General features: G+C 48.5%; 1 protein-coding gene across 1 annotated transcript in view; it reads left to right on the forward strand.

Annotated features, from left to right (window-relative positions):
* The first annotated feature begins 369 nt into the window (after positions 1 to 369).
* BEST4 (bestrophin 4) overlaps positions 370 to 27895 on the forward strand; it is a 34395-nt gene continuing 6869 nt past the window's right edge. Inside the window, exons 1-8 of the mRNA XM_030206861.1 lie at positions 370 to 521; positions 8477 to 8571; positions 9834 to 10067; positions 15688 to 15842; positions 16815 to 16892; positions 19299 to 19451; positions 22541 to 22621; positions 26597 to 26751. Coding sequence (XP_030062721.1) covers positions 370 to 521; positions 8477 to 8571; positions 9834 to 10067; positions 15688 to 15842; positions 16815 to 16892; positions 19299 to 19451; positions 22541 to 22621; positions 26597 to 26751 — 1103 coding nt within the window. The remainder of the gene's footprint in view (positions 522 to 8476; positions 8572 to 9833; positions 10068 to 15687; positions 15843 to 16814; positions 16893 to 19298; positions 19452 to 22540; positions 22622 to 26596; positions 26752 to 27895) is intronic.

The raw sequence follows: 27895 nt of genomic DNA on the forward strand, positions 1-27895 counted from the left end.
TGGGATTACTGTCTAATATCAGAGGGCTCACACCCACACTGGCCTGGCACCTACTGTATGACACATCATTCAGTCCAAGTCAAACGTTAGCAGCCTGCGTTGGGGCAGCTAAAGTTAAAAATAAATCTAGGCTTCCCGGCCCCTCTCACTGGAAGGAGGGGGATCCAGAGCGAGGCCCTCAATCTTTGTGAGACAAGCAGTCCAGTGGTGATATCACCGCCGGGGAATGATGGCTGCAGATACAGGAGAATCATGTAGAGATGATTGGGACCCAGGGGGGGGAAGAGAGTTGAAACTTTTCATGGTGCCCCCTGCCACACAAAGTTCTCTTCTTGCTCTAAGCAGGTACAAGCTGCGAACCTCAGCGACATGACGGTGTCTTATACGCTCAAAGTGGCCAATGCTCGCTTCGGGGGCTTCTCCAAGTTACTCTTCAAATGGAAAGGGAGCATCTACAAATTACTTTACAAGGAGTTAATTGTCTTCATCTCGCTGTACACAATCCTGAGTCTCACGTACCGGTAAGTTCTGTACATCAGTGCTTTGCTTTGGTTACTTGTCCTGCAACAGCTTTTCATGTTATCCAGGGTTATTCCTACTTACAATGAGTAGCTAAATGGACGACAAACTATATGTAGAGCTGTATAAGGTACATGGAATGGTCTTAGTTATGCACCAAACTTGCCCAGATGTAGAATGAGTAGATAGTCATTAAAGGCTTTACTACAAGACCACTTTCTTTCACTGGCTTCCATGAATCTAAGGGAAATTACTGATTGAATAACTCTCCCAACTGCCTATTTTCCTTTAAGAAAACACTGAAGCTCTCTCCCTATCCAGACTCAACATCTTCTCCCCCAGGGAACTTCAGCTCCAGTCCTGGGCATCTTCTTGTCCTTTCCCCCAGTAAATCTCCCCATTGGTCATAGGCTCAATGCAGGCAAATAACTCAACTTTTTGGTGAGGAGGAATGCCGAATTAGGTCAGTTCTTGAGACTCAGGAGCCAGGTATTTGTGACCTGGATTGGCCACTGTTGGAAACAGGATGCTGGGCTTGATCGACCTTTGGTCTGTCCCAGTATGGCAACACTTATGTACTTGGGATTCTGAATGGAATCTTGCTACTCTTTGGGGTTCTACATGGAATGTTGCTACACTTTGAAATTCTGCATGGAATCTTGTTATTCTTTAGAATTCTAGAATCTTGGTACTCTTTGGGGTTCTACATAGAATGTTGCCCCTCCGTACCTCTCTACCCTCATCTCCCCTTACGTCCCTACCCGTAACCTCCGCTCTCAAGACAAATCCCTTCTTTCAGTACCCTTCTCCACCACCTCCAACTCCAGGCTCCGTCCCTTCTATCTCGCCTCACCCCATGCCTGGAACAAACTCCCTGAGCCCATACGCCGTGCCCCCTCCCTACCCGTCTTCAAATCAATGCTCAAAGCCCACCTCTTCAATGTCGCCTTCGGCTCCTAATCACTACACCTCTTCTCAGAAAACTTATCTACCCCAACTTGACATTTCGTCCTTTAGATTGTAAGCTCTTCCGAGCAGGGACCGTCCTTAATTGTTAATTTGTACAGCGCTGCGTAACCCTAGTAGCGCTCTAGAAATGTTAAGTAGTAGTAGTAGTAGTAGTATTTAGGTTTCTGCCAGGTACTTGTGACCTGGATTGGCCACTGTTGGAAACAGGATACTGGGCTTGATGGACCTTTGGTCTGTCCCAGTATGTATTTATGTTATGTATTTAACGCTTATGTATTTAACGCTTATGTATTTATGTTTCATATTGAGTGCTCTGCTACAGTACATATATTTTATTTACTATCATACTGTATAGGGTATGATACATACCTGTAGCGGTTGTTCTCCGAGGACAGCAGGCTGATTGTTCTCACGACTGGGTTGACGTCCGCGGCAGCCCCCACCAACCGGAAGAAGCTTCGCGGGACGGTCGGCACGCAAGGCACGCCCACCGCGCATGCGCGGCCGTCTTCCCGCCCGTGCGCGACCGCTCCCGCCAGTTGAATGACTAGCAAAAGATGAAACACACAACTCCAAAGGGGAGGAGGGAGGGTAGGTGAGAACAATCAGCCTGCTGTCCTCGGAGAACAACCGCTACAGGTATGTATCATACCCTTTCTCCGAGGACAAGCAGGCTGCTTGTTCTCACGACTGGGGTATCCCTAGCTCTCAGGCTCACTCAAAACAATAACCCAGGTCAATTAAACCTCGCAACGGCGAGGGTACAACAGAAATTGACCTACGAAGAACAACTAACTGAGAGTGCAGCCTGACCAGAATAAATTCGGGTCCTGGAGGGTGGAGTTGGATTTACACCCCAAACAGATTCTGCAACACCGACTGCCCGAACCGACTGTCGCGTCGGGTATCCTGCTGGAGGCAGTAATGAGATGTGAATGTGTGGACAGATGACCACGTCGCAGCCTTGCAGATCTCTTCAATAGTGGCTGACTTCAAGTGGGCCACCGATGCTGCCATGGCTCTGACACTATGAGCCGTGACATGACCCTCAAGAGCCAGCCCAGCCTGGGCGTAAGTGAAGGAAATGCAATCTGCTAGCCAATTGGAGATGGTGCGTTTCCCGACAGCGACCCCTAGCCTGTTAGGGTCGAAAGAAATAAACAATTGGGCGGACTGTCTGTTGGGCTGTGTCCGCTCCAAGTAGAAGGCCAATGCTCTCTTGCAGTCCAATGTGTGCAACTGACGTTCAGCAGGGCGGGTATGTGGCCTGGGGAAGAATGTTGGCAAGACAATTGACTGGTTAAGATGGAACTCCGACACCACCTTCGGCAGAAACTTTGGGTGAGTGCGGAGCACTACTCTGTTGTGATGAAATTTAGTATATGGAGCATGAGCTACTAGGGCTTGAAGCTCACTGACCCTACGAGCTGAAGTAACTGCCACCAAGAAAATGACCTTCCAGGTCAAGTACTTCAGATGGCAGGTATTCAGTGGCTCAAAAGGAGGTTTCATCAGCTGGGTGAGGACGACGTTGAGATCCCATGACACAGTAGGAGGCTTGATAGGGGGCTTTGACAAAAGCAAGCCTCTCATGAATCGAACGACTAAAGGCTCTCCAGAGATGGCTTTACCTTCCACACGATAATGGTAAGCACTAATCGCACTAAGGTGATTCCTTACTGAGTTGGTCTTGAGGCCAGACTCTGATAAGTGCAGAAGGTATTCAAGCAGGTTCTGTGCAGGGCAAGAACGAGGTTCTAGGGCCTTGCTCTCACACCAAACGACAAACCTCCTCCACTTGAAAAAGTAACTCTTTTTAGTGGAATCCTTCCTAGAGGCAAGCAAGACCCGGGAGACACCCTCAGACAGACCCAACGCAGCGAAGTCTACGCCCTCAACATCCAGGCCGTGAGAGCCAGGGATTGAAGGTTGGGGTGCAGCAACGCTCCGTCGTTCTGCGAAATGAGAGTCGGAAAACACTCCAATCTCCACGGTTCTTCGGAGGACAACTCCAGAAGAAGAGGGAACCAGATCTGACGGGGCCAAAAGGGCGCTATCAGAATCATGGTGCCGCGGTCTTGCTTGAGCTTCAGTAAGGTCTTCCCCACCAAAGGTATGGGAGGATAAGCATACAAGAGGCCGGTCCCCCAATGAAGGAGAAAGGCATCTGACGCTAGCCTGCCGTGTGTCTGAAGTCTGGAACAGAACAGAGGCAGCTTGTGGTTGGTCTGAGAGGCGAAAAGATCCAACGAGGGGGTGCCCCACTCTCGGAAGATCTTGCGTACCACTCTGGAATGGAGCGACCACTCGTGCGGTTGCATGACTCTGCTCAGTCTGTCGGCCAGACTGTTGTTTACGCCTGCCAGGTACGTGGCTTGGAGAAGCATGCCGAACCGACACGCCCAACGCCACATACCGACGGCTTCCTGACACAGGGGGCGAGATCCGGTGCCCCCCTGCTTGTTGACGTAATACATTGCAACCTGATTGTCTGTCCGAATTTGGATAATTTGGCAGGACAGCCGATCTCTGAAAGCCTTCAGTGCGTTCCAGATCGCTCGGAGCTCCAGGAGGTTGATCTGCAGATCCTTTTCCTGGAGGGACCACAGACCCTGGGTGTGAAGCCCATCGACATGGGCTCCCCACCCCAGGCGAGATGCATCCGTCGTCAGCACTTTCGTGGGCTGCGGAATTTGGAATGGACGTCCCAGGGTCAAATTGGTCCGTATGGTCCACCAGAGCAGTGAAGTGCGGCAACTGGTGGAGAGGCGGATGACATCCTCTAGATTCCCGGTGGCTTGGAACCACTGGGAAGCTAGGGTCCATTGAGCAGATCTCATGTGAAGACGAGCCATGGGAGTCACATGAACTGTGGAGGCCATATGACCCAGAAGTCTCAACATCTGCCGAGCTGTGATCTGCTGGGACGCTCTGGTCTGCGAAGCCAGGGCCAAGAGATTGGTGGCCCTCGCTTCGGGAAGGTAGGCCCGAACCGTCTGGGAATTCAGCAGCGCTCCTATGAATTCCAGAGACTGAGTTGGCTGGAGATGGGACTTTGGGTAATTTATCACAAACCCCAGCAGCTCCAGAAGTTGAATAGTGCACCGCATGGACCGGAGGGCTCCTGCCTCCGAGGTGTTCTTGACCAGCCAATCGTCGAGATATGGGAACACGTGCACTCCCAGCTTGCGTAGGTAGGCCGCTACCACCACGAGGCACTTTGTAAACACTCGTGGGGCAGAGGCGAGCCCAAAGGGCAGCACACAATACTGAAAGTGCCGTGCGCCCAGGCGGAATCTGAGATACTGTCTGTGAGCTGGCAGTATCGGGATGTGAGTGTATGCGTCCTTTAAATCCAGGGAACATAGCCAATCGTTTTTCTGAATCATTGGCAGAAGGGTGCCCAAGGAAAGCATCCTGAACTTTTCTTTGACCAGGAATTTGTTCAGGCCTCTCAGGTCTAGGATGGGGCGCATCCCCCCTGTTTTCTTTTCCACAAGGAAGTACCTGGAATAGAATCCCTGCCCTTCCTGCCCGGGTGGTACGGGCTCGACCGCATTGGCGCTGAGAAGGGCGGAGAGTTCCTCTGCAAGTACCTGCTTGTGATGGGAGCTGAAAGACTGAGCTCCCGGAGGACAATTTGGAGGCAGGGAGGTCAAATTCAGGGCGTATCCGCACCGCACTATTTGGAGAACCCACTGGTCGGAGGTTATGAGAGGCCACCTTTGGTGAAAGAATTTCAACCTCCCTCCGACCGGCAGGTCGTCCGGTACGGACACTTGTAGGGCGGCTATGTTCCCGTGGATCCAGTCAAAAGCCCGTCCCCGGCTTTTGCTGTGGAGGCGCAGGGGGCTGCTTAGGCGCACGCTGTTGACGGGAACGAGCGCGCTGGGGCTGTCCCTGTGCCTGACGAGGCCTTCGGGCCGGCTGGTTGTACCTACGCTTCGCAAAAGAATAGGGTGCAGCCTGCCGAGCCCGGGAAAAACGCCCGCCCGCGGGGGCGGGTGCTGAAGGCGCCCGGTGGGAGAGCTTGTCGAGAGCGGTTTCCCGCTGATGCAGTTGGTCAACCATCTGCTCGACCTTCTCGCCAAAAATATTATCCCCCCGGCAAGGGACGTCAGCCAGTCTCTGCTGGGTGCGGTTGTCCAGGTCAGAGGCACGCAGCCATGAGAGCCTGCGCATCACTATACCTTGGGCCGCAGCACGAGATGCCACGTCACAGGTGTCAAAAATCCCCCTGGACAGGAACTTTCTGCACACCTTCAGCTGCCTGACCACCTCCTGATATGGCCTGGACTGCTCCGGCGGGAGCTTATCGACCAGGTCCGCCAGCTGTTGCACATTGGTCCGCATGTGGATGCTCATATAGAGCAGGTAAGATTGGATGCGGGTCACGAGCATGGAGGATTGGTAGGCCTTCCTCCCAAATGAGTCCAGAGTGCGAGACTCCCGCCCCGGGGGCGCCGAGGCGGTATCCCTCGAACTCCGTGCCCTCTTGAGAGCAGAATCCACGACCGCTGAGTCATGGGGCAACTGGGGCCGCATGAGCTCTGGGTCAGAGTGGATCCTGTACTGGGACTCTGCTTTCTTGGGAATGGTGGGGTTAGTTAGTGGTCGCACCCAGTTCCGAAGCAGCGTCTCCTTCAGGACATTGTGCAGCGGTACCGTGGAGGACTCTCTAGGTGGTGATGGATAGTCGAGGACCTCGAGCATCTCGGCCCTCGGCTCTTCCACAGAGACCACGGGAAAGGGAATGCTTATAGACATATCCCGCACAAAGGAGGCAAAGGAGAGACTCTCAGGAGGTGAGAGCTTCCTCTCCGGTGACGGCGTGGGGTCCGAGGGAAGGCCCGTAGACTCCTCTGAGGAGAAATATCTCGGGTCTTCCTCTTCCCCCCACGAGTCCTCATCCTCGGTATCGGACATTAGCTCATGTAGCTGAGTCCGGTACCGGGCCCGGCTCGACGTCGAGGCACCGAGGCCTCGGTGTCGTCGAGCGGTGGACTCCCGCGCCGGCGGGGACGGAGCTCCCTCCATCGACGTCGACGGGGACTCCACCTGCGTGGCGGTCGAGACCGGCACCGCAAGCGGCGGCGGTGTCGACAGCCCCGGCGCCGGGCTAGAGCTCGCCGGCGCCACAGTCATCGGCGCCGGGGGCGCAAGCACCCCCGACGCCGGCACAGCCTGGCGCATCAGCCCTTCCAGGATCCCCGGAAGGATGGCTCTGAGGCACTCGTCCAGGCCCGCTGCCGGGAAAGGCGGTGGGGCCGGTAAGGGTGTCGGTGCCAGAAGCTGCTGGGGGCCAGGAGACGGCACCGAGGTGCCGGAACCCCGACGCGTCGGTACCTCCACCACCGACGGAGATCTCTCCTCTCTGCGATGACGCTTCGGCGTCGACTCCCCTTCAGGGTGCACCGAGGGCTCCCGGTGACGGCGCTTCTTGTCTTTTTTCCGGTGCACGTCACCGGCGCCGGAGGGCATGGAGGAGGAGGAGGTCGATCCCCCTCGGTCTCGAGGTACCGGGTCCGACAGGGTTCGGTCCCGTGGCTCACGAGCTGAGGGAGTGACCGGGGCCGACAGCCCACGCGGCCTCTCAACCCCACTCTCACCGGCGGACCGGCGGGCCGACGGGACCTGTTCTCCTGGGGTCGCTGCCATCGGTGCCGATGTCTCGGGCATCGATACCGGTACCGAAGATCCGGCCTTCGATACCGATGCCGTCGAGGTCGACGTCGAGGGGCCGGCGCAAGTTCCAAAAAGACGGTCCCGCAGAACTTGCCTCGCAACCTGAGTCCGTTTCCGGAGACCGAGACACAGCGCGCACGACTTGAGATTGTGCTCCGGCCCGAGGCACTGGAGGCACCAAGCGTGGGTGTCGGTCTGCGAGATCGGCCGGCCGCAGCGACCACACTTTTTAAATCCACTCGGGACCTTCGAGGACATCGACGGAAAAATCGCGTCGGCGAAGTCAAAGTCGGCAATGGTGGCTAAAATCACACCACGAAAAAACCAGCCGACCGAGCGGCCACTAGGCCGCAACGAGGCGTCCCCGCTGGAAGCGAGGGAAAAAGGGGAGCGCGTGCTCCACACGCGCAGTCTTTTTTTTTTTTTTTTTTTTTTAAAAGAAAAGATAATAAAAGGAAATTAAATTAAATTAACGAAGCGCGATCCGCATATACGCGATCGCAAGAATCCGGCGGCTGAAGTAGAGAGAGCGGCAAAGCACGACTCTCTCCAGGCGCGGAAAAAAAGGAACTGGCGGGAGCGGTCGCGCACGGGCGGGAAGACGGCCGCGCATGCGCGGTGGGCGTGCCCTGCATGCCGACCGTCCCGCGAAGCTTCTTCCGGTTGGTGGGGGCTGCCGCGGACGTCAACCCAGTCGTGAGAACAAGCAGCCTGCTTGTCCTCGGAGAAAGTAAATGACCTACTGGCACCAGCTCCTGCCCTGAAGAGCTTGCAAGGTGAGATAAAGAGGACTAGTTCAAGGTCACGGGGATTACTTGTGGGAGGGGTTGAGTTTGAACCCAGTTCATCTCCACAGCCAGTTGGCTGCCATGTCTATGAACCATCCACTCCACAGAAGAAAGTGGTCATCATTCATGTAACACAGAGTAACATAGTAAATGACGGCAGATAAAGACCAGTATGGTCCATGCAGTCTGCCCAAGATAAAGTCATTTTACATGGTATGTGATACTTTATATTTATTTATTTATTTTTGTTACATTTGTACCCCGCGCTTTCCCACTCATGGCAGGCTCAATGCGGCTTACATGGGGCAATTATATACCCAAGTTTAATTTAACATAGTAACATAGTAGATGACGGCAGAAAAAGACCAGTATGGTCCATGCAGTCTGCCCAAGATAAACTCATTTTACATGGTATGTGATACTTTATACGTATACCCGAGTTTGATTTGTCCTCACCATTAGCGTTAACACATTGCAGTTAACAGAGAGATGACGCAGCTCATTGTCTCCTGCAGTTATTGGCTGACTGAAGAGCAGAGAAGACTTTATGAAATGGTGGCGTTGTACTGTAACAGGTCCACAGACCTCATCCCCATGTCTTTCGTGCTGGGTAAGTCTGACATGCTCTCATAATAACATAGTAGATGACGGCAGAAAAAGACCCGCACGGTCCATCCAGTCTGCCCAACAAGATAAACTTATATGTGTATACCTTACCTTGATTTGTACCTGTCTTTTTCAGGGCACAGACCGTACAAGTCTGGCCAGCACTATCCCTGCCTCCCACCACCAGCCCTGGCACAGTTGATGTCTGTGCATATATTTTAAATATTTATTTCCTGCCTGTGCTTCTCTCACATATTTGAAACTCACAAACACTCAGAACAAAAGACCTAGTGAGGGGCATTTTCTATATGATGTCTAAGTCGGACTTTGGATGTTTTGTGCTAAACATCTCAAATCCAAATAGGAAATATGACCATTTTTGAAACCGCAAAATGTCTATCTTTTCATTTGTAACAAGGTTTTGTGCTGTGTGCGTTTATTTTTTCAGCCTATTTTTGGGGGGAAAAAAACATACAAGTGAAAAACAGAGAAAATCAAGCCATTGGGATGTAGGAACAAATGTACAGAAAAATGAGGTGAACTTGGAGATGGCAAATTGAATCCTAGAAACAGGACTGACATGTTCAATGTTTCCATTTTTTGATACTGCATCAGCACTATAAAAGAATCATATGATAAATGTCATCAGAATAAAAAGGATACTATAATAGGCAGGATATCTATTGATCTGATTGTTTATTACATCTATTAATGTAATCTATTTATTACATCTATTTATTGATATATATTTTATACATTTATTTAAGGGAAAGTACACAAAATGTACAAATTTCAGAGATAGATCTGTCTACCTGTTCATTTAATTATGGGACTGAATCTGCATGAAGTCCAGATGACTGAGAACAGCTAGAAACTCTAACTAAGGTAACGATAAAAAAAATAAAATAAAAAAAATAATATATATATATATATTTTTTTTTTTAATCGTTACCGTAGTTAGAGTTTTTAGCTGTTCTCAGTCATCTGGACTTCATGCAGCATCTGTTTTGTTGAATATTTTATTGAATTGTATTGACATTTTCTTTGAGGTTACCGTTTTTGTAATAATTTAACATTTCAATTCTTCTAAAAAGAAGCTAGAAATGTCCACAAGCGAATGTATGCAAGCAGCTTTTCTTTGAAAATTTGTGCAGTCCATGAGCAAAAAATATTCACGGACTTTGCATTAATGTAGACATTTGAAAATAGTCCGGTTTGAAAATGGCACACTCAGTTACTTACCGTTGCTGGATTCTTTTACTGCAGGGTTTTATGTCACTCTAATCGTGAACCGTTGGTGGGCACAGTACACAAATATCCCTCTCCCCGACCAGTTGATGTGTGTCGTTTCCAGCAACGTCCACGGGGGAGATGAACGAGGACGTATCCTGCGGCGTACACTGATCCGCTATGCCAACCTGTCCTCCGTCCTCATCCTACGCTCTGTCAGTACCCGTGTGCTCAAGCGCTTCCCCACTATGGAGCACGTGGTAGAAGCAGGTGAGTTATACCTGCCAGACTTTAATCTCTAGCGCTCACAGATGGGGTGCCAGGGAGAGGGAGCTGTCCATAGACAGCAATGCCTCACTGAACCATGTAAACACCCAGGGCTGGTGTTAGGGGAGGGCAAACAGGGCAGCTGCCTTGGGTCCCACAGCTGCAGGGGGCTCCGCATCAGGGGCAACTAAAACCAGCTGGTGTGAAACAACAAATTTCACCAGTACTGATTACCAATGTGTCTCTGCCTGGGTCCATTGCAGCCTGTATTGTTGGCGAAACACAGCCATGTCAGGCACTGGATTGTAAACCCTGGGAGCTTTGCAACACCAATAAAGGAATTGTTTTTCTTCTTACGGTCTGCTTCTTTCTTCTGTTCCACTATTTTGTAACATCCACGTGTAACTTTGTGCTTTAAGCGTAAAACAGTGCATGCAGCTGCCTCTGAATATCCCAGTCAGTAACACTTAAGGGCTTTTGAATATTTTGTTTCATTTGAAGCACATCAGGTTTTGCCAGGATTCAAATCCCACTGCTGCTCCTTGTGATTTTGGGCAAGTCACTTAACCCTCTGTTGCCTCAGGTGCAATCTCAGATTTGGGGACAGGGAAATACCTCAGATACCCAGGGCTTTTTTTGAGGGGGTACTGAGTGCCGGCACCTTTTCCATTGTCTGATAAAATTGACCCATGAGCCCCAAGTTTTAATGAAACAGCTCAGGCCCTACACACCAATTCTGCCTTGTCATAGATTCTGTGACTGGTTGCAGGGTCCTGGCTACTGTGGGGTGGGTCCCTCAGTGATCACCCCACTCCTGAGAGGTGGCCTAGCATTTGAGTACCGGCACCTTTTTTTGCTAGAAAAAATGCACTGCACATACCTGAATGTAAATCACCCTGAGGTAGGACTGAAAAGGTGCGAGCTAAATTCTGTAGAGGCCAACCGAATTTGTCTTGGTTATGGTGCCAAAAACTGGCCTAAAATCCTTTTTCTGCCTGGTTTTGGTTTTGGCCAAAACTGAGCATGTGTTTTCGGTGGAAGCTGGAACATTTGTGCTTTGTCCTGTTTATCTCCCTCCCTCCCTCTGCCATCTGGACACGAGTTGCCTTTCCCCCTTGCCCACCTGTAGGGGCCTCCCTCAGGCCTATTTTACAATCCTCAGTGGTCAGGGCAAGTCAGAGCAGTTGCTCCTGCCCATATACTAGCTCTGCTCTCAAAATGGCTGCCATGGCCTCCACTGGCAATCTCATGAGACTGCTGCAAGAGGTCACGGCTGCACGGCAGCTATTTTGAGAGTAGAGCTGACATGGAGATCACTCCTGCCCTGACTACACCACTAGACCACAAGGGATTGTAAGGTAGTCTGAGGGGGTTGGATCACCTGTTTGTATTCTTTTTAAATTAATTAATTTATTTTTTGAGAATGCAATTTTAAGTAACGGAGTTATGGCCTTGTATAGTAGTTTTGGTAAATAGAGAGCTCCAAATAAATGCTTTTATTACAAAAATTTAGAAGGAATTTAAGTCTGTAAATTTGGGATGATAAGCGCCTTAGGAATTAGCTTCTCTGCGGAGATATGACATCAGCTGTCACTCCGAATGTGGCGCAAAGTCAACCATTGTAAAAGCACTGTGGCTTTTAGTTAGTTTTCATTAGCTGAGCTGCAGAGGCTATTTTGCTTGGAGGTAAAATATGCTCTTTCATTATTTAAATTTATTTGCATGCTGTTTGGGTAATTCTAAAGAATTTCCAGGCTCTGTTGGGTGTGATGAAGATGCAGAGTTTTAATCAAACTTGTGGCGTTCAAAAGCTAGATTCTGTGAGAGAGGAACCTGCAGTGATTGTTTTCAAGCACAAGTACTGGTCAGATTAGAGTGTTAGTAGGGACATGATATTACAGCGAAATCAAGTTTATATAGTAGAAAATAATTTGAGAAATATATTGCTCTTGATTTGTAATATAGTTCTCACATTCAGTATCATCAATGTCCTTCTTTATTCTGGATTCTGCATCAGGCTGGTATAACGTCTGCAGTGTAGACCAGTGGTGTAGCTACGTGGGGCCACAGGGGCCTGGGCCCCTGTAGATTTGGCCCTGGACCCCCCTGCCGATGATCCTCTCGACCCCCCTCCCGCCGCCAACCCGCCGTCGTCATCGCCTACCTTCATAGGCGTAGTTTGACTGTTTCATTTGGGGGGGGGGCAAAGAATGGGTGGAGCATATTAGCATATCATTTGCATATATACATATGCAAATGAATATGCTAATATGGAGGAAGGAAATGAAATTTACAGGCAAAATATCACAGATGCACATTTCAAAAAGCTGACACATTTCAATTAATAAATTATGAATAAAATAAACTTTTATTTACCTTTGTTGTCTGATCATTTAGTTTTTCTATTCGCTTTGATCCCAGTGTCTTCTGTTTTATGCAGTGTCTTCTTTCCAGTAGGCTTCCCTCTGCTCCCCACCCTCCCAGTCCCATCCATCTCTTGCTCCTTCCCTCTGCTCCCCACCCCTCCCAGTCCCATCCATCTTCTGTTCCTTCCCTCTGCTCACCATCCCTCCGTCCCATCCATCTCTTGCTCCTTCCCTCTGCTGTGCCTGACCTCTCCAAATCCCATCCATCTCCTGGTCCATCCCTCTGCTCCCCACCCCTCCCAGTCCAATCCATCTCCTGGTCCTTCCCTCTGCTCCCAACGCTCCCAGTCCCATCCATCTCCTGGTCCTTCCCTCTGCTCCCAACTCTCCCAACCCCATCCATCTCCTGGTCCTTCCCTCTGCTCCCCACCCCTCCCAGTCCAATCCATCTCTTGCTCCTTCCCTCTGCTCCCAACGCTCCCAGTCCCATCCATCTTCCCTCTGCTCCCCCCCCCCCTGCGAGGTCCAAGATGGTGACTCCGTTTACCCCTTCTCTTCCTCCCTCCCTCCGGCGCAGGCAGCAGTCTTTTCCAGCATTCCTGGCAGCGGTAGCGATGTACACGCTGCCTTCGGTCTGCCCCGGAAGCCTTCTCTTAAAGTTCCTGTTCCCACCTATGCGGGAACAGGAACTTGAAGAGAAGGCTTCAGGGCAGAGCCAGAGGCAGCGTGTACAACGCTACCGCTGCCAGGAACGCTGGAAAAAACTGCTGCCTGCGCCGGAGGGAGGGAGGAAGAGAGAGGGGTAGACGGACACGCTCCTCTCCGTCCGCTTGGCTTCCCTGCCCTCTCTGTCTGCGTCCCGCCCGAAAGGAAATGACGTCAGAGGAAGGCGGGACGCAGATATAGAGGGCAGGGAAGCCAAGCGGACGGAGAGGAGCGCGTGCCTGCATGTGTATTTTTTTTTTAAACTAATGGCGCGGCAGCGCCTCGCATCGTTTGGGGGGGGCATTGCCCCCCTCGCCCCCCCCCAGTCTACGCCTATGCCTACCTTTGCTGGCGGGGGACCCCAGCCCCCACCAGCCGAGGTCCTCTTCTTCCGGCGCAAGGCTTCATTCAGTTTCTGAGTCTGACGTCCTGCCAAAGAGACACTGGGTGCCATGAGAAAGAGACAGTCCCAGTCTGTAGAACTGATAGGGAGTGTAACACAGACTGTGTGACCCCCGACTCTTCCTCAACACAAAGAAATGTGAGACCATCCACTTCGTCAACTCTTCTACTGTTACTCCTTCCCTCCCTCCCGTACAAAGACTGTACTAAAATTCTAGGCGTTCTTTTTGACAACTGCCTCAGCTTCAAACCCCAAATAGATTCTGTCATTCGCTCCTCCTATTATACGCTCCATAACATTCACTCCGTCCATTCTTTGCTCACGCCGTCTGCAATCCGTGCCCTGCTTCTCAGCCTGGTAATTTCTCGTCTCGATTACTGCAACTCCCTCTATGCTGGTTTACCTTTGTACTCTCTCAAGCGTCTACAACAACAATAGGGGGAACAATGCTAGACCTAGTCCTTACTGGAGCACATGATCTGGTGCAGGAGGTCATTGTGCTGGGGCCACTTGATAACAGTGATCATAACATGATCAGATTTGATATAATCTTTGGAGTAAATACACATAGGAAATCCAATACGTTAACATTTAATTTTCAAAAAGGAGTCTATGATAAAATGAGAAGAATGGTAAAAACAAACTTAAAGGAGCAACTGCAAAGGTCAAAAATTTACATCAGACAATGGATGCTGTTCAAAAATACCATACTGGAAGCCCAGACCAGATATATTCCATGTATTAAAAAAGGAAGCAGAAAGGCCAAACGACAACCGGCATGGTTAAAAAGTGAAGTGAAGGAAACTATTAGAGCTAAAAGAAAATCCTTCAGAAAATGGAAGAAGGATCCGACTGAAAATAATAGGAAATAGCATAAGGAATGGAAAGTCACATGCAAAGCGTTGATAAGGAAGGCAAAAAAAGACAAATCCCTCCTCTCAGTACCCTTCTCCACCACCGCCAACTCCAGGCTCTGCCCTTTCTGCCTCGCCTCACCCTATGCTTGGAATAAACTTCCTGGGCCCTTACGCCAAGCCCCCTCCCTACCCATCTTCAAATCCTTGCTCAAAGCCCACCTCTTCAATGTCGCCTTCGGCACCTAACCTTTATACCTCTATTCAGGAAATCTAGACTGCCCCTATTTGACTGACTGTACATTTGTCCTTTAGATTGTAAGCTCAGCACCCAAGGTAAGGGAGCTACCCCCTAGGGTGCCCGGTTGGTGTCCTGGCATGTGAGGGGGACCAGTGCACTACAAATGCTGGCTTGGATTTGGCTGGTTCTGAGATGGCCGGCCTCGGTTTCAATTATCTCCAAGTCCAGCGATCTCAACAGTTAGGTCGACCATCTCTAAGGTTGACCTAAATGTTGAGACTTGGCCGGCCCCGACTGTATTATCGAAATGAAAGACGGACGCCCATCTTGTTCGATAATACAGTTGGCTCCGCACCTTCCCGGGGCCGTCCCCGGAGATGGGCGCCCTTATAGGTGGGCACCCCCATTCAATTATGCCCCTCTATGCCATACTTTGTATTGTTATTTGAATATTTTTACTGCGGTAACTGTCTATTGCTTATGTTTGGTTTATTCTTACTGTACACTGCTTGAGTGAATGCCTTCAAAAAGGCGGTAAATAAATCCTATTAAATAAATAAATAATAAAATGAATAAATACTACATTTGTTTGAAAGGGTAAATAGACAAGTACTTCCCGCCCCTAGTGCACTGTCATATCCAGCGACGGTGTGTACCCAGCAGTAATAATTGCCTGGTTACCTCTCGGTTAGCGCAGGTGCCATTGCTGCCACCTGAATGGGTGGTGGTAAGGGCTCCCCCCCCCCCCCCGAAATAGCCATGCAACAAGTTCTTTACTTGCTGCACAGCCATTTCCTGTAGGAAAGAGAGACTTCCCTTTTACCCTGCTGCAGTAAAAGCGGGCCTCGGCACACGTGAAAGCATAAGCTGACACCAGCACAGGCCCCCTTTTGCCGCAGCTTGGTAAAAGGGGTCTTTACTTGTAAACCACATTGTACTGTTTACTGGCGCTGTGCAGTATAGGTATAGCGAGCCTTGGTAAATAAATAAATGAAAGAGATACCCCCCATCTCTGCCTGAAATACTGATAGCTGAACTCCCCCTCTGTCTGCAGGGTTCATGACCCAGGATGAGCTGAAGAAGTTTGAAGGTCTCTATTCAGATTTTAACAAGTACTGGATCCCCTGTGTCTGGTTCACTAACCTGGCAGCTCAGGCCCGGAGGGACGGCCGGATCAGAGATGACATCGCCCTGCGACTCCTGATGGATGTGAGTTTCCACACTGCGGAAAGAGCTGATGAGATGTTGCTTTAGTGAACAGAAAGTGCAGAGGCTAAGCTGAGGGGGAGCCCTGCTGTGTCCCTTTTGGGGGCTCCTTTAAGCGTGAATCTTCCAGGGACGTTGCCAAGGGTGTCTTCTCTGTGTTTAGTTCCTTTTTTCTATTAATTCCCTTCTTGATTAGAAGTCATAAGATCAGTTTGCATTGGCTTCTTTTGTCTGTTCGTCTCTCTAGTAACATTAAATTTTGCTAGCCAGGAAATAGAGTTAACTCATATCATGAAACTAATCTCTCAATTCTTAGCCCACGGTATTCAGTGAATTTAAAGGCACCAATCATCATGGTCTGAACCCAGGGTGACCTAAGTAATTACCGACCTGTGAGCCTGATATTGGTGTAGCACGTCAGACTCACAGAAACAGGAGCCTGCGCAGCCGCGTTGCTGATATGCAAGGGCAGGCTTCTGTTTCTGCGAGTCTGTACGTGCAGGAGGTCACACTCATAGAAACAGAAGCCTGCCCTTGCAGATCAGCAACGCGGCCGCGCTGTAGAAGAGGACTTCGGCTGGCGGGGGATGGGGACCCCTACCAGCAAAGGTACCTGACGGCGGGGGAGGGTTGGTGGCAGCGGGAAGAGGGGGTCAAAGGGTTGGCGCCAGGGGGGGGTCAAAGGTGGTGGTGGCGGCGGTGGTGTGGGGTCAAAAATGGCAGCGGGGGGTTAAAAATGCCAGGGGGGGGGGGTCAGCGGTGCTGGGGGGCTAAAATGTGCCCCCTCACCTTGGGCTCTGGACCCCCCTCCCGCCGAAGTCTGGCTACGTCCCTGGGCTGATGTAGGGGCTGTGCAGTAGGGAGGTACAGTGAGTGAAGTAGGCTGGGTGGAGGATAAGAAAGGGGCCTCATATTCCGTTTCTGTCTGTTTGCCGCTGAGCCTCTGAGCTGTGCCTGTGTTTCCATTGCTGGCAGGAGCTGAACAAGTATCGGGCAAAGTGCAGTATGCTCTTCCACTACGACTGGATCAGCATCCCTCTGGTCTACACTCAGGTGAGTGCCATTCGACACAGGAAGCACCAGGGACCGGCTGCTCCTTCCCAGTGCACCATGGCACTGTCATCCTCCTTCGGACAGGAAGGTTTTATGGCCGGCTGGTCTAGCAGTAGCTCTGTTCATCACCCTCAGTTTGCTTGTTGTTGCTTCTTGGCTCTGTTCACAGTTTGTCACTGATATGTAGTGGCTGTTTTTATTTTATATAATTTCTTTATTAACTACAGCTCAGATAACACCTTTAATTACAACGTTCAACAATAACAGGCCACCTTACCCTCTACTCATTAGACAAGGCACTACATTTTTATCTCCACCTTGACCATCTCCCCTCCCCCCCCCAACACCATTCGGAAATTATTCCTGGGCCTGTGGATACTCTCAGACAGATTAATTAACCCAATACCATCCCTTTACTGCCTCACGGCCCACACACACCTCACTCACTCCACCCTCAACAAGTCCACTCATATCCTAATAATTTGACAAAGGGCTATGCATCCTAAGTGGTTCTAAAATCCACAGCACCTCCCTGGACGGTTTTGTTTTGTTCCCTTATGGCTAAAAAAACGTCCAAGTGTTAGAACGCCCAGATTCCGCCTTTAACGCGGCCCCTTGTCATTTGAACATACTTCTGACAGACTTCATAGAAAAAGATCTAAAAATGGGTTTGGAAAATACCAATTTGGATGTTTTTGTGAGAAAGGCGTCCAAATGCAGGTTTATGCCACTTTTTGGGCATTCTTCTCTTTAGAAAATGAGCTCCATAGTAACCCATGTGCTTTGAAAATGAGCCTCACATCTGCCAAAATTGCATAATCTGAGTTACAGCCAGTTTTGTAGGTAAAACACTGTATCCACCGTACATGCGAAGATAGTTGAAAAGAATTCACGGTATCTACAACAAGCAGGTGCTATAGAAAGGAAAAAGAGGGCATGTGAGTGCCAGCAGATACATTGGGGCAGGGGCGTAGCCAGACACCCAACTTTGGGTGGGCCTGGACTCAAGATGGGTGGGCAGAAGAATCCCTCCCTGTCCCACAGGTGACTTGGTCTCTCCTTGTCTCACCTGCACGCCATCTGCTATTTACAGGGTCTGCAGGAGGGACAGTAGTTGGGAGTTTTCAGCTGGTGGGGGTAGGGAATCAGCATAGGTGTGCTGCTACTGGGTGGGCCTGAGCCCAAAGTGGGTGGGCCCGGCCCACCCTTGGCTACGCCACTGCATTGGGGTGTCGTCTCTGCAAAGTGTGCAAAGCCTTGTGTTACAGCTGTTACAAGAAATTTTACCCACTTCTCCAGCAATTAATATGTTGGAAGAAATGATTTATTTTGGGGAAAATAGCTCGAGAGCAACTTGCTACTGTTTATAATTTAAGAGCAAGCGCTGTATTTATAAGTTTTAGGATATTAATTTCTCCACCAATCACCAAAGGTGATAATTGCAATAAATTAAATATATTAAGTATATATATATTCAGAACACAAAGAGACCATATTTTTATCTTCAAAAAGATTGATTTAATATACAATTGCACACGAGAGGTAGGTTTTAAAGGGGATCTTAGAACAGATAATCTGTGCGTAAAATAGAACAAAGTAGCAGGTAGATCAAAAGTTATGTTACTTACAAGTCCTTGTTACACAGTATGAACAGCATTAGGTAAGCACATGTTTTAGGAGCAAGGCATCAGCGGACCCCAAAGAGAGCAGCAGTTTCCAAGAGAGGCAGGTTTCCAGAGGAGGCAGGTCCCAAGAGAGGCAGGTTCCAAGAGGAGCAGGTTCCAAGAGCGCGAGCTGGGCTGTTTCCAGGCCTTTTATAATGTTAGCAGAGAAGCATGGTGTGTGCATGTCTTGGATATTTTGCAAGGCATTATGGTTAATGTAGTCTCATGTCTGCACACGACCCCTGAGTCCTGGTATGACATCACGAGACTTACAGTCTGGACTTTGCTGGCAAATGTCTTTTGATGTCCTGTTCAGTCTCTGGGGCAGATACACATTACAAGTCCTTCCTTTCTGCACATGTCTGGAAGCTGATGGGAGGGGCAGGTATACCTTTGACAAGCAAATGTCCTGTTTATGCTTCCTCTGAGTATTCAGGTGTCCACCTTAGTCCATCTTTTGTTAGGTGGGAGGGCAGAGGAAGCTCTTTTGTGTTTGTTAAGTGTTTGTAGTTAACTTATTCCTGCTCTCAGAAGCTCCCAGAAAAATGGAGAGAGAGAGGCTTGAAATAAAACTATTCTCTCTGCTGCTGTGTCAAATATATATTTTTAAAAGATACACAAATATATTGCTGTATATATATCCGGCAAATATGCTACATATTTCAGTAATAAATTGATACCGTTACACAGCCAGCCAGCTCTCCTCCAAGCTTTCCCACCTGACCGAAATCTCTTTCCCCAGGTCGTCACCATTGCCGTGTATTCCTTCTTTGCCTTCTGCCTGATCGGTCGCCAGTTCCTGGATCCCAAGCAGGGTTACAAGGGCCACGACCTGGACATGTACGTTCCCATCTTCACGCTGCTCCAGTTCTTCTTTTACTCGGGGTGGCTAAAGGTGAGAGCAGGGGACTGGCTCACTTATCTGACCTCCGAGACTGGAAATGAGCCAGAGATACTGTGGGCAGGAGGGCAGCCCTGTACCGAGGGCTGTGCAGGGGGCAAGCAGGGATGGGAACCATCTCCTCTTATTGACAGGGTGGGGGTGGGTGCCAGTGAGCAAGTCACTCAGGGCACAACCGTAGTTCAGTGTGGTTTTACACAGCAGATGATGGTAAATAATGATCCATCCAGTCTGCCCCAACAGTGACACTCCTTGTCAATTCATGATTAAACCAACAATAAATGTGGTATAAAATATGTATGCTTGATCCTTATTTACTGCATTTGATATACCAGAATGTAAATATTATTTGTAATTGGGGTAATGGAGGGTTAAGTGACTTGCTCAGAGTCACAAGGAGATGCAGTGGGAATTGAACTCAGTTCCCCAGGATCAAAGTCCACTGCACTAACCACTAGGCTACTCCTCCACTCATTCCACCAATAACAGCCAACCTCATCAGTGATGTCACAATGGCTTGATTGCCCAATACAGTTCCCCAGGATCAAAGTCCACTGCACTAACCACTAGGCTACTCCTCCACTCATTCCACCAATAAGAGCCAACCTCATCAATGATGTCACAATGGCTTAAAGTCCATTGCACTAACCACTAGGCTACTCCTCCACTAGCAACATTCCATGTAGAATCTCCAATAGGGAAAGGGAAATGGGACTTGATATACCACCTTTCTGAGGTTTTTGCAACTACATTCAAAGTGGTTTACATATATTCAGATACTTATTTTGTACCAGGGGCAATGGTGGGTTAAGTGACTTGCCCAGAGTCACAAGGAGCTGCAGCGGGAATCAAACCCAGTTCCCCAAGTCTGCAACCCGCTGCACCTAACCTCATCTTTCTTTGCTAGGTTTGGGACACAAAAGTCCACCTGAAACTAGCCTTATGTCTCAACTACTGAAGGTGCTGTCAAAGTCCACTCCGGCCTATCCTGATATATCTTGCCATATATAGGAGAGTGCACGAGAAGGGGCTTGATTCCAGGCAGTGAAAATACCACCAGCAAAGAGATAAACACTGTATAAGTACATAAGTATTGCCATACTGGGAACAGACCAAAGGTCCATCGAGCCCAGCATCCTGTTTCCAACAGTGGCCAATCCAGATCACAAATACCTGGCAAGATCCCAAAAAAGTACAAAACATTCTATAATGCTTATTCCAGAAATAGTGGATTTTCCCCAAGTCCATTTAATAATGGTCTACGGACTTTTCCTTTAGGAAGCCGTCCAAACCTTTTTTAAACTCCGCTAAGCCTTTACCACATTCTCTGGCAACGAATTCCAGAGTTTAATTACACTTCGAGTGAAGAAACATTTTCTCCGATTCATTTTAAATTTACTACAATGCAGCTTCATCACATGCCCCATAGTCCTAGTATTTTTGTTCCTTCAACTGGGCCTCCATGCTTTCCACACGTGTATCCAACGTGACAGCCGACACTAACCTCTGCTCTAAGTCGCCAGGGCGCAGGGTAGTGTCTGCAAGCAAAGTTTCCAGACTGGCCAGCTGATCAGATAATTTATCGAGGCGGATCAATTGCCCACCAGCCGTGTGAGATTTGTGCGAGCTGCTGTTCAGTAAAAACAGGCGAGTATGCAGCCTGCACCGTGGGCCATCTTGTCCACCAGCCCGCAAACCTTTCCACCATCTGCTTTAGGTGCTTTGCCAGTCATCGAGTCACCACTATGCAGCAGGAATCTGTCCATATAGAGATACACGTACTGTAGACGGTCCACTGGCCCATAGAAATGTCAAAATATGCAAAATATATAGCAGCTGAGGTGTGGGACCCCAGAGCTCCTCAGACCCACATTCAGTAAGCTCACTGCATCACGTGATCCTCCACAGTATATAGTTACTCTGGGCTAATGCAGTGGTTGAATGGTAAAAGGGAAGGAAACAGGATGCTGGGCTCAATGGACCTTTGGTCTTTCCCAGTATGGCAATACTTATGTACTTCCCAGAGACTATTGCTGATCATAGGGCGGACTGACCATATGGGCAAGTAGGCAGTGCCTGAGGGCCCAAAGGCTCTGCGGTGACCAGTGCCTTCCCCCCCCCCCCCACACACACTACACCCTCCCCTCCCCAGGCCTACTTTGAAGGGCCCTGGTGGTTTAGTGGCTTCTTCGGGGGCCGGAAAGAATCCCACTCTTTCCTGCCTACCTCTGCTGCTCTGTCCGGCACAACCACGTCTTCAAAATTTACGCCAAAACTTCCTGCAGCACTCTCACAAGACTGCCAAGACCCGCAAGACTGCTGTAGGAAGTGTCAGAAGCCATTAAGAAGGCACCGGATAGAGCAGAAGTCTTCAGACTAATATAGAGAAAGATTTGTCTAACTTGAGGTGGGAAAATGTGGGATACAAATGCAATAAATAAATAAATAAATAATAAAAACTGAATCACTTGAAAATTTTCCTAGGAGTAATAATCTCTGATTTCTTAATTTTCCTAAACAATTTGCAGTTGCCCCTTGAGATATGCTTTAAAAAATATATTAAGGAAATATTGGAGTCCTCAGATAATGATTTAGCTACTGCATCAACCTTGGTGGCCTACTCTGGTGTTGGCGCCTGATAAAAATTGGCCCAGTGTACCTGAATGTAATTCACCTACTGATTAAAGGTGTAAGCCAAATCCAAAACCTGTCCAGCATGGTGTGCCTCCAGGAAACGGTTGAGAAGCACTGGCCTAGGGCAATTGCTTCTTTTGGAGGTGGACAGGAGCAAATTTAATATGTAATAAAAGTACGATGGCCCCTTATGCATTTTTATAAGATTGTTGTGTGATAATCATGACTTTTGAGTTTAGTTATCAAACATTTGGGGAAGGGGAAATGGGCTAAAGACCAGAAATTTAACTGTAGGGGATGGTAGGGTGAAGGTTCACTTAGGGCAAACAATACTTTTGCCTAATGTCTGGTCTGTCCCAAACCAAGAAACCCCTCTGTCCTCCCCACCCCTAATAACTATCCTGGAGTATCTGTTCACACTCAAGTCTTTCCCTATTTCTTCTCCCCAGGTTGCAGAGCAGATTATTAACCCCTTTGGAGAAGACGATGATGACTTTGAAACCAACAAATTGATAGACAGGAACCTGCAGGTATGACCTCTTATCCTGAAGTAATACACCATGGTAATACACAATAGCAGCGTAACTTTGTAAGTCTGTGTGTGCTTTGAAAAGGAGCTTCCCAGCAGTAGCTCAATGACTGACTTCTAAAACAGCTTAGATGAATTTTTAATTTTGTCTTAAAATCAGACACAAATTTAAGAGCGCAACTTAGCATAAATATAGGGGCACAACTTTTTTTTGAATATTGGGCCCTGTAATTTTTTATTAAAACAGAAAGGCTACTATCTTATCAAGTTTTGTCTCTTCAAAGCATGTTCGTTGTCACATACACCATTTTTCTCAGGTACTCAGTGGCCTTGAGTAGGCCATTTCCTTTTAGACTACAGACTATTTTTTCTACTACTTTTGGCTCACAAATTAACCCTTGCTTTATCCATGGATAGTGGGCCTAAATTCATATTTATATTAGCTATTCAGAGCAGATGCGGAAGACCCAGAGTATGGTTTTCTACTGCAAGGATTTAAGGAAAGGCTTGAAGAGTAGCCTGTTCTTCCACAGTCCATGCTAGTGAAGATTTCTTCTCTTTACTGCAAAGATACAGAACCCACAAGTTCTTCTGCCTTCCTGGAAGAGGAGAAGATGAGGGGGCAGGTGTGCCAGAACAATGAAAAGCTGGACTATTGACAATACTGGCTCAAACACCTTTGATGCTCTTTGTGACCTTGGGCAAGTTACTTAACCCTCTGTTGCCTCAGGTACAAACTTAAAGGGCATTTCTATAAATTGGCATCTAAACACAGGCGCCAAGCACGTGAGTTATAAAATACTAGAACTTGTGCATGTTATGGGCACAAAGTATGTGACTTATAGAATACTAGAACTTGTGTGTGCGATGGGCATCAAGTGTGTGAGTTATAGAAAAATAGCACTTGTGCACGTGATAGGCACCAAGCGTGTGAGTTATAGAATTCTAGCACTTGTGCACGTGATAGGCACCAAGCGTGTGAGTTACAGAATACTAGCACTTGTGTATGTGATTTGGCACCAAGCATGTGAATCATAGAATTCTAGCACTTGTGCACGTGATAGGCACCAAGCGTGTGAGTTATAGAATTCTAGCACTTGTGCACGTGATAGGCACCAAGCATGTGAGTTACAGAATACTAGCACTTGTGCATGTGATTTGGCACCAAGCATGTGAATCATAGAATTCTAGCACTTGTGCACGTGATAGGCACCAAGCGTGTGAGTTATAGAATTCTAGCACTTGTGCACGTGATAGGCACCAAGCGTGTGAGTTATAGAATTCTAGCACTTGTGCACGTGATAGGCACCAAGCGTGTGAGTTATAGAATTCTAGCACTTGTGCACGTGATAGGCACCAAGGATGTGAGTTACAGAATACTAGCACTTGTGCATGTGATTTGGCACCAAGCATGTGAATCATAGAATTCTAGCACTTGTGCACGTGATAGGCACCAAGCGTGTGAGTTATAGAATTCTAGCACTTGTGCACGTGATAGGCACCAAGCATGTGAGTTATAGAATACTAGCACTTGTGCATGTGATTTGGCACCAAGCATGTGAATCATAGAATTCTAGCACTTGTGCACGTGATAGGCACCAAGCGTGTGAGTTATAGAATTCTAGCACTTGTGCACGTGATAGGCACCAAGCATGTGAGTTACAGAATACTAGCACTTGTGCATGTGATTTGGCACCAAGCATGTGAATCATAGAATTCTAGCACTTGTGCACGTGATAGGCACCAAGCGTGTGAGTTATAGAATTCTAGCACTTGTGCACGTGATAGGCACCAAGCATGTGAGTTACAGAATACTAGCACTTGTGCATGTGATTTGGCACCAAGCATGTGAATCATAGAATTCTAGCACTTGTGCACGTGATAGGCACCAAGCGTGTGAGTTATAGAATTCTAGCACTTGTGCACGTGATAGGCACCAAGCGTGTGAGTTATAGAATTCTAGCACTTGTGCACGTGATAGGCACCAAGCATGTGAGTTACAGAATACTAGCACTTGTGCATGTGATTTGGCACCAAGCATGTGAATCATAGAATTCTAGCACTTGTGCACGTGATAGGCACCAAGCGTGTGAGTTATAGAATTCTAGCACTTGTGCACGTGATAGGCACCAAGCGTGTGAGTTATAGAATTCTAGCACTTGTGCACGTGATAGGCACCAAGCATGTGAGTTATAGAATACTAGCACTTGTGCATGTGATTTGGCACCAAGCATGTGAATCATAGAATTCTAGCACTTGTGCACGTGATAGGCACCAAGCGTGTGAGTTATAGAATTCTAGCACTTGTGCACGTGATAGGCACCAAGCATGTGAGTTACAGAATACTAGCACTTGTGCATGTGATTTGGCACCAAGCATGTGAATCATAGAATACTAGCACTTGTGTGATTTGGTGACATTTACATGTTTATGTGCTGGCTGCAGTGCCGTAGCGAGGGCTAATGACACCCGGGGTGGGTCGCCGCTGCGCACCCCCCCGGGTGCAGCACGGCGCGACCCCCCCTCTGCGGCGCACCCCCCCCCAGACCACATTCTTACCTGCGGGAGGGCCAATCCACCCTGAGTGCACGTCACTCGGAGCTGTGTCGGCCCTGCTGGTTCCCTGCTCTCTCTGCCCCGGAACAGGAAGTAACCTGTTCCGGGGCAGAGGGAGCAGGGAACCAGCGGGGCCGGCACCCCCCGAGCGCGTGCACCCGGGGCGGACCGCCCCTCCCGCCCCCCCCTTCCTACGCCACTGGCTGGCTGCTATTCTCTAACACATTGTTTAGCGCCTAACCAATGTCAATTACTGTGTGAGGGGGCATAGATAGGGGTAGAGTATTAGCGGGTCACGTGCGTGTCCGAGGTGTGCACCTAACTTGTAAAATACTAGAAGTTAGGTGCACTTCAGGGCACATTTATGAACTAACAGTTACAACTGCCATTGATTTGGCGTAACTGTTCGCACCTAACTTTAGGTACGGCAGTGCCGACTTACGCTCTTATTTTACACTGGACTCATGGAGCAAAGATGTTGTTACAGAATTGGCGCTAAGCACATGGTATTGGGGTGCCTAAATCTTGGTGCCAAGTGATAGAATTGCCCTTTTAGACTGTAAGCCCTCTGGGACAGGGAAATACCTTGTGTTCCTTAAGATAACTCACCTTGAGCTACTGCTGAAAAGGTGCAAGTTAATTCCAGCAAATAAATAGTTAAAATATTGAGTATTAGCACATCCATCCGTGCATGGGTTGGAATGCTATTAGCGCACAATTAATAGTATTGCAAAATTGTACATACAATATAGTATTCCAGCACGTGTGGGCGTATTTGCCTGCAACCCTGATGCCAATACAATTTTTTGGTGTCAAAATACAGCTGCTTCTAGTGCAGACCGGAGTGTACGTGTCCAGTGTGCTCTCCCACATTAGCATACATATTTTGTATTCAATTTGCTTGCTGCATCAGGAAGCCATTTGTTTTCCTGTATGCGTTATATGTTAGGAAAAGCCAGCAGTGCACAAAGCCATAACACACAGCTTTTTCCAGTGACCTAAGAGAAACTAAAACTCAATAAATGAGACCCTTAATGAGACACTACACAATGCTGGCAGAATGCAGAACTAGATTTCTATTTCGGCACCAAAAATGCCCAAGAATTTGGGTTTGGCTGACAATGCGAGTGCATTTTTAGTTGAAACCAAAACTCTCCCCCAGAACAAAAATGGCGGCCATGCTTTGCCACCCCCTGCAGGCCCTCCTTGGGCCTAAATTAGAAGCCCCGATGGTCTAGTGACCTAGTCAGGGCAGGAGCGATCCCCAGTCGTTCTTGCCCTTGGCAATTCCACATTCAAAATGGCTACAACACACTGAAGGTCCTGGCTGCCATTTTGAGGGAGGCAGGCGCTACTGGAGATTGCTCCTGGTCATTACAAAATGTTTTTAACTTAAACACCTGTTCCTTCTTGCTTTTAGGTGTCTTTCCTGTCTGTGGATGACATGTACCAGAACCTTCCTCCAACCACGAAGGACAAATACTGGAATGAATCAAACGCTCTGCCACCTTACACTAATGCCACAGTGGCCGAGACCCTCAAACCTTCCTTCCTGGGTTCCACCTTCGACATGCGGTGAGGTTGATACAGGGACACCAGAACCATAGAACATTTATCCAGTGCAGAACTAGCATGGAAGGGTTTGGAGAGCGCTACCACCTTGCCTGTCTACCTGAAGACTGATGCAGTCACGGTTTTGCCCATTTCACAACGTAACATAAGAATAAAACAGCTCATTCTTATATTCCACAAACAACCTTATGGAAGTTCAGTGCAGGTTACAATCAAGAAATTAGACCAAGTACAATGCTAAAATTAGGCTACATGCAGTTTTTAAATCTAACACTACACAATATAGTATAAAAACTGAATAATCTATCACATAAAATAAATAACCTAACTGCTCAATACAAATTTCTGGAAAAGAAAAATCTTCAGTTGTTTTTTGTAAATCGGGCATAATTTGAAATGGAACGCATATGAAAAGGTACAGGTAAGAGACTAACCACCTTATAATTGAAAGAGAAAAACGCCTAGATTTCGACCCAAATCGGGAGATAGACGTTTATCTCACAAAAACGAATAAATCGGTATAATGGAAAGCCGATTTTGGACGTTTTCAACTGCACTCCATCGCGGAAGCGTACAAAGTTGACGGGGGCGTGTCAGAGGCGTGGTGAAGGTGGAACTGGGGCGTGGTTATCGGCCGAGGAGAGATGGACGCCTTTCGCTGATAATGGAAAAAAAGTATGCGTTTGTAGCTAGAATTTAGGGCACTTTTCCTGGACCCTGTTTTTTCACGAATAAGGCCCCAAAAAGTGCCCTAAATGACCAGATGACCACTGGAGGGAATCGGGGATGACCTCCCCTGACTCCCCCAGTGGTCACTAACCCCCTCCCACCACAAAAAAATGATGTTTCACAACTTTTTGTTTTCACCCTCAAATGTCATACCCACCTCCCTGGCAGCAGTATGCAGGTCCCTGGAGCAGTTGTTAGGGGGTGCAGTAGACTTCAGGCAGGTGGACCCAGGCCCATCCCCCCCTACCTGTTACAATTGTGCTGCTTAATGCTTAGTCGTCCAACCCCCCCAAACCCACTGTACCCACATGTAGGTGCCCCCCCTTCACCCCTTAGGGCTATAGTAATGGTGTAGACTTGTGGGCAGTGGGTTTTGAGGGAGATTTGGGGGGCTCAACACACAAGGGAAGGGTGCTAT

This window comes from Microcaecilia unicolor, chromosome 6, assembly GCF_901765095.1.
Source record: "Microcaecilia unicolor chromosome 6, aMicUni1.1, whole genome shotgun sequence".
NCBI lineage: Eukaryota > Metazoa > Chordata > Amphibia > Gymnophiona > Siphonopidae > Microcaecilia > Microcaecilia unicolor.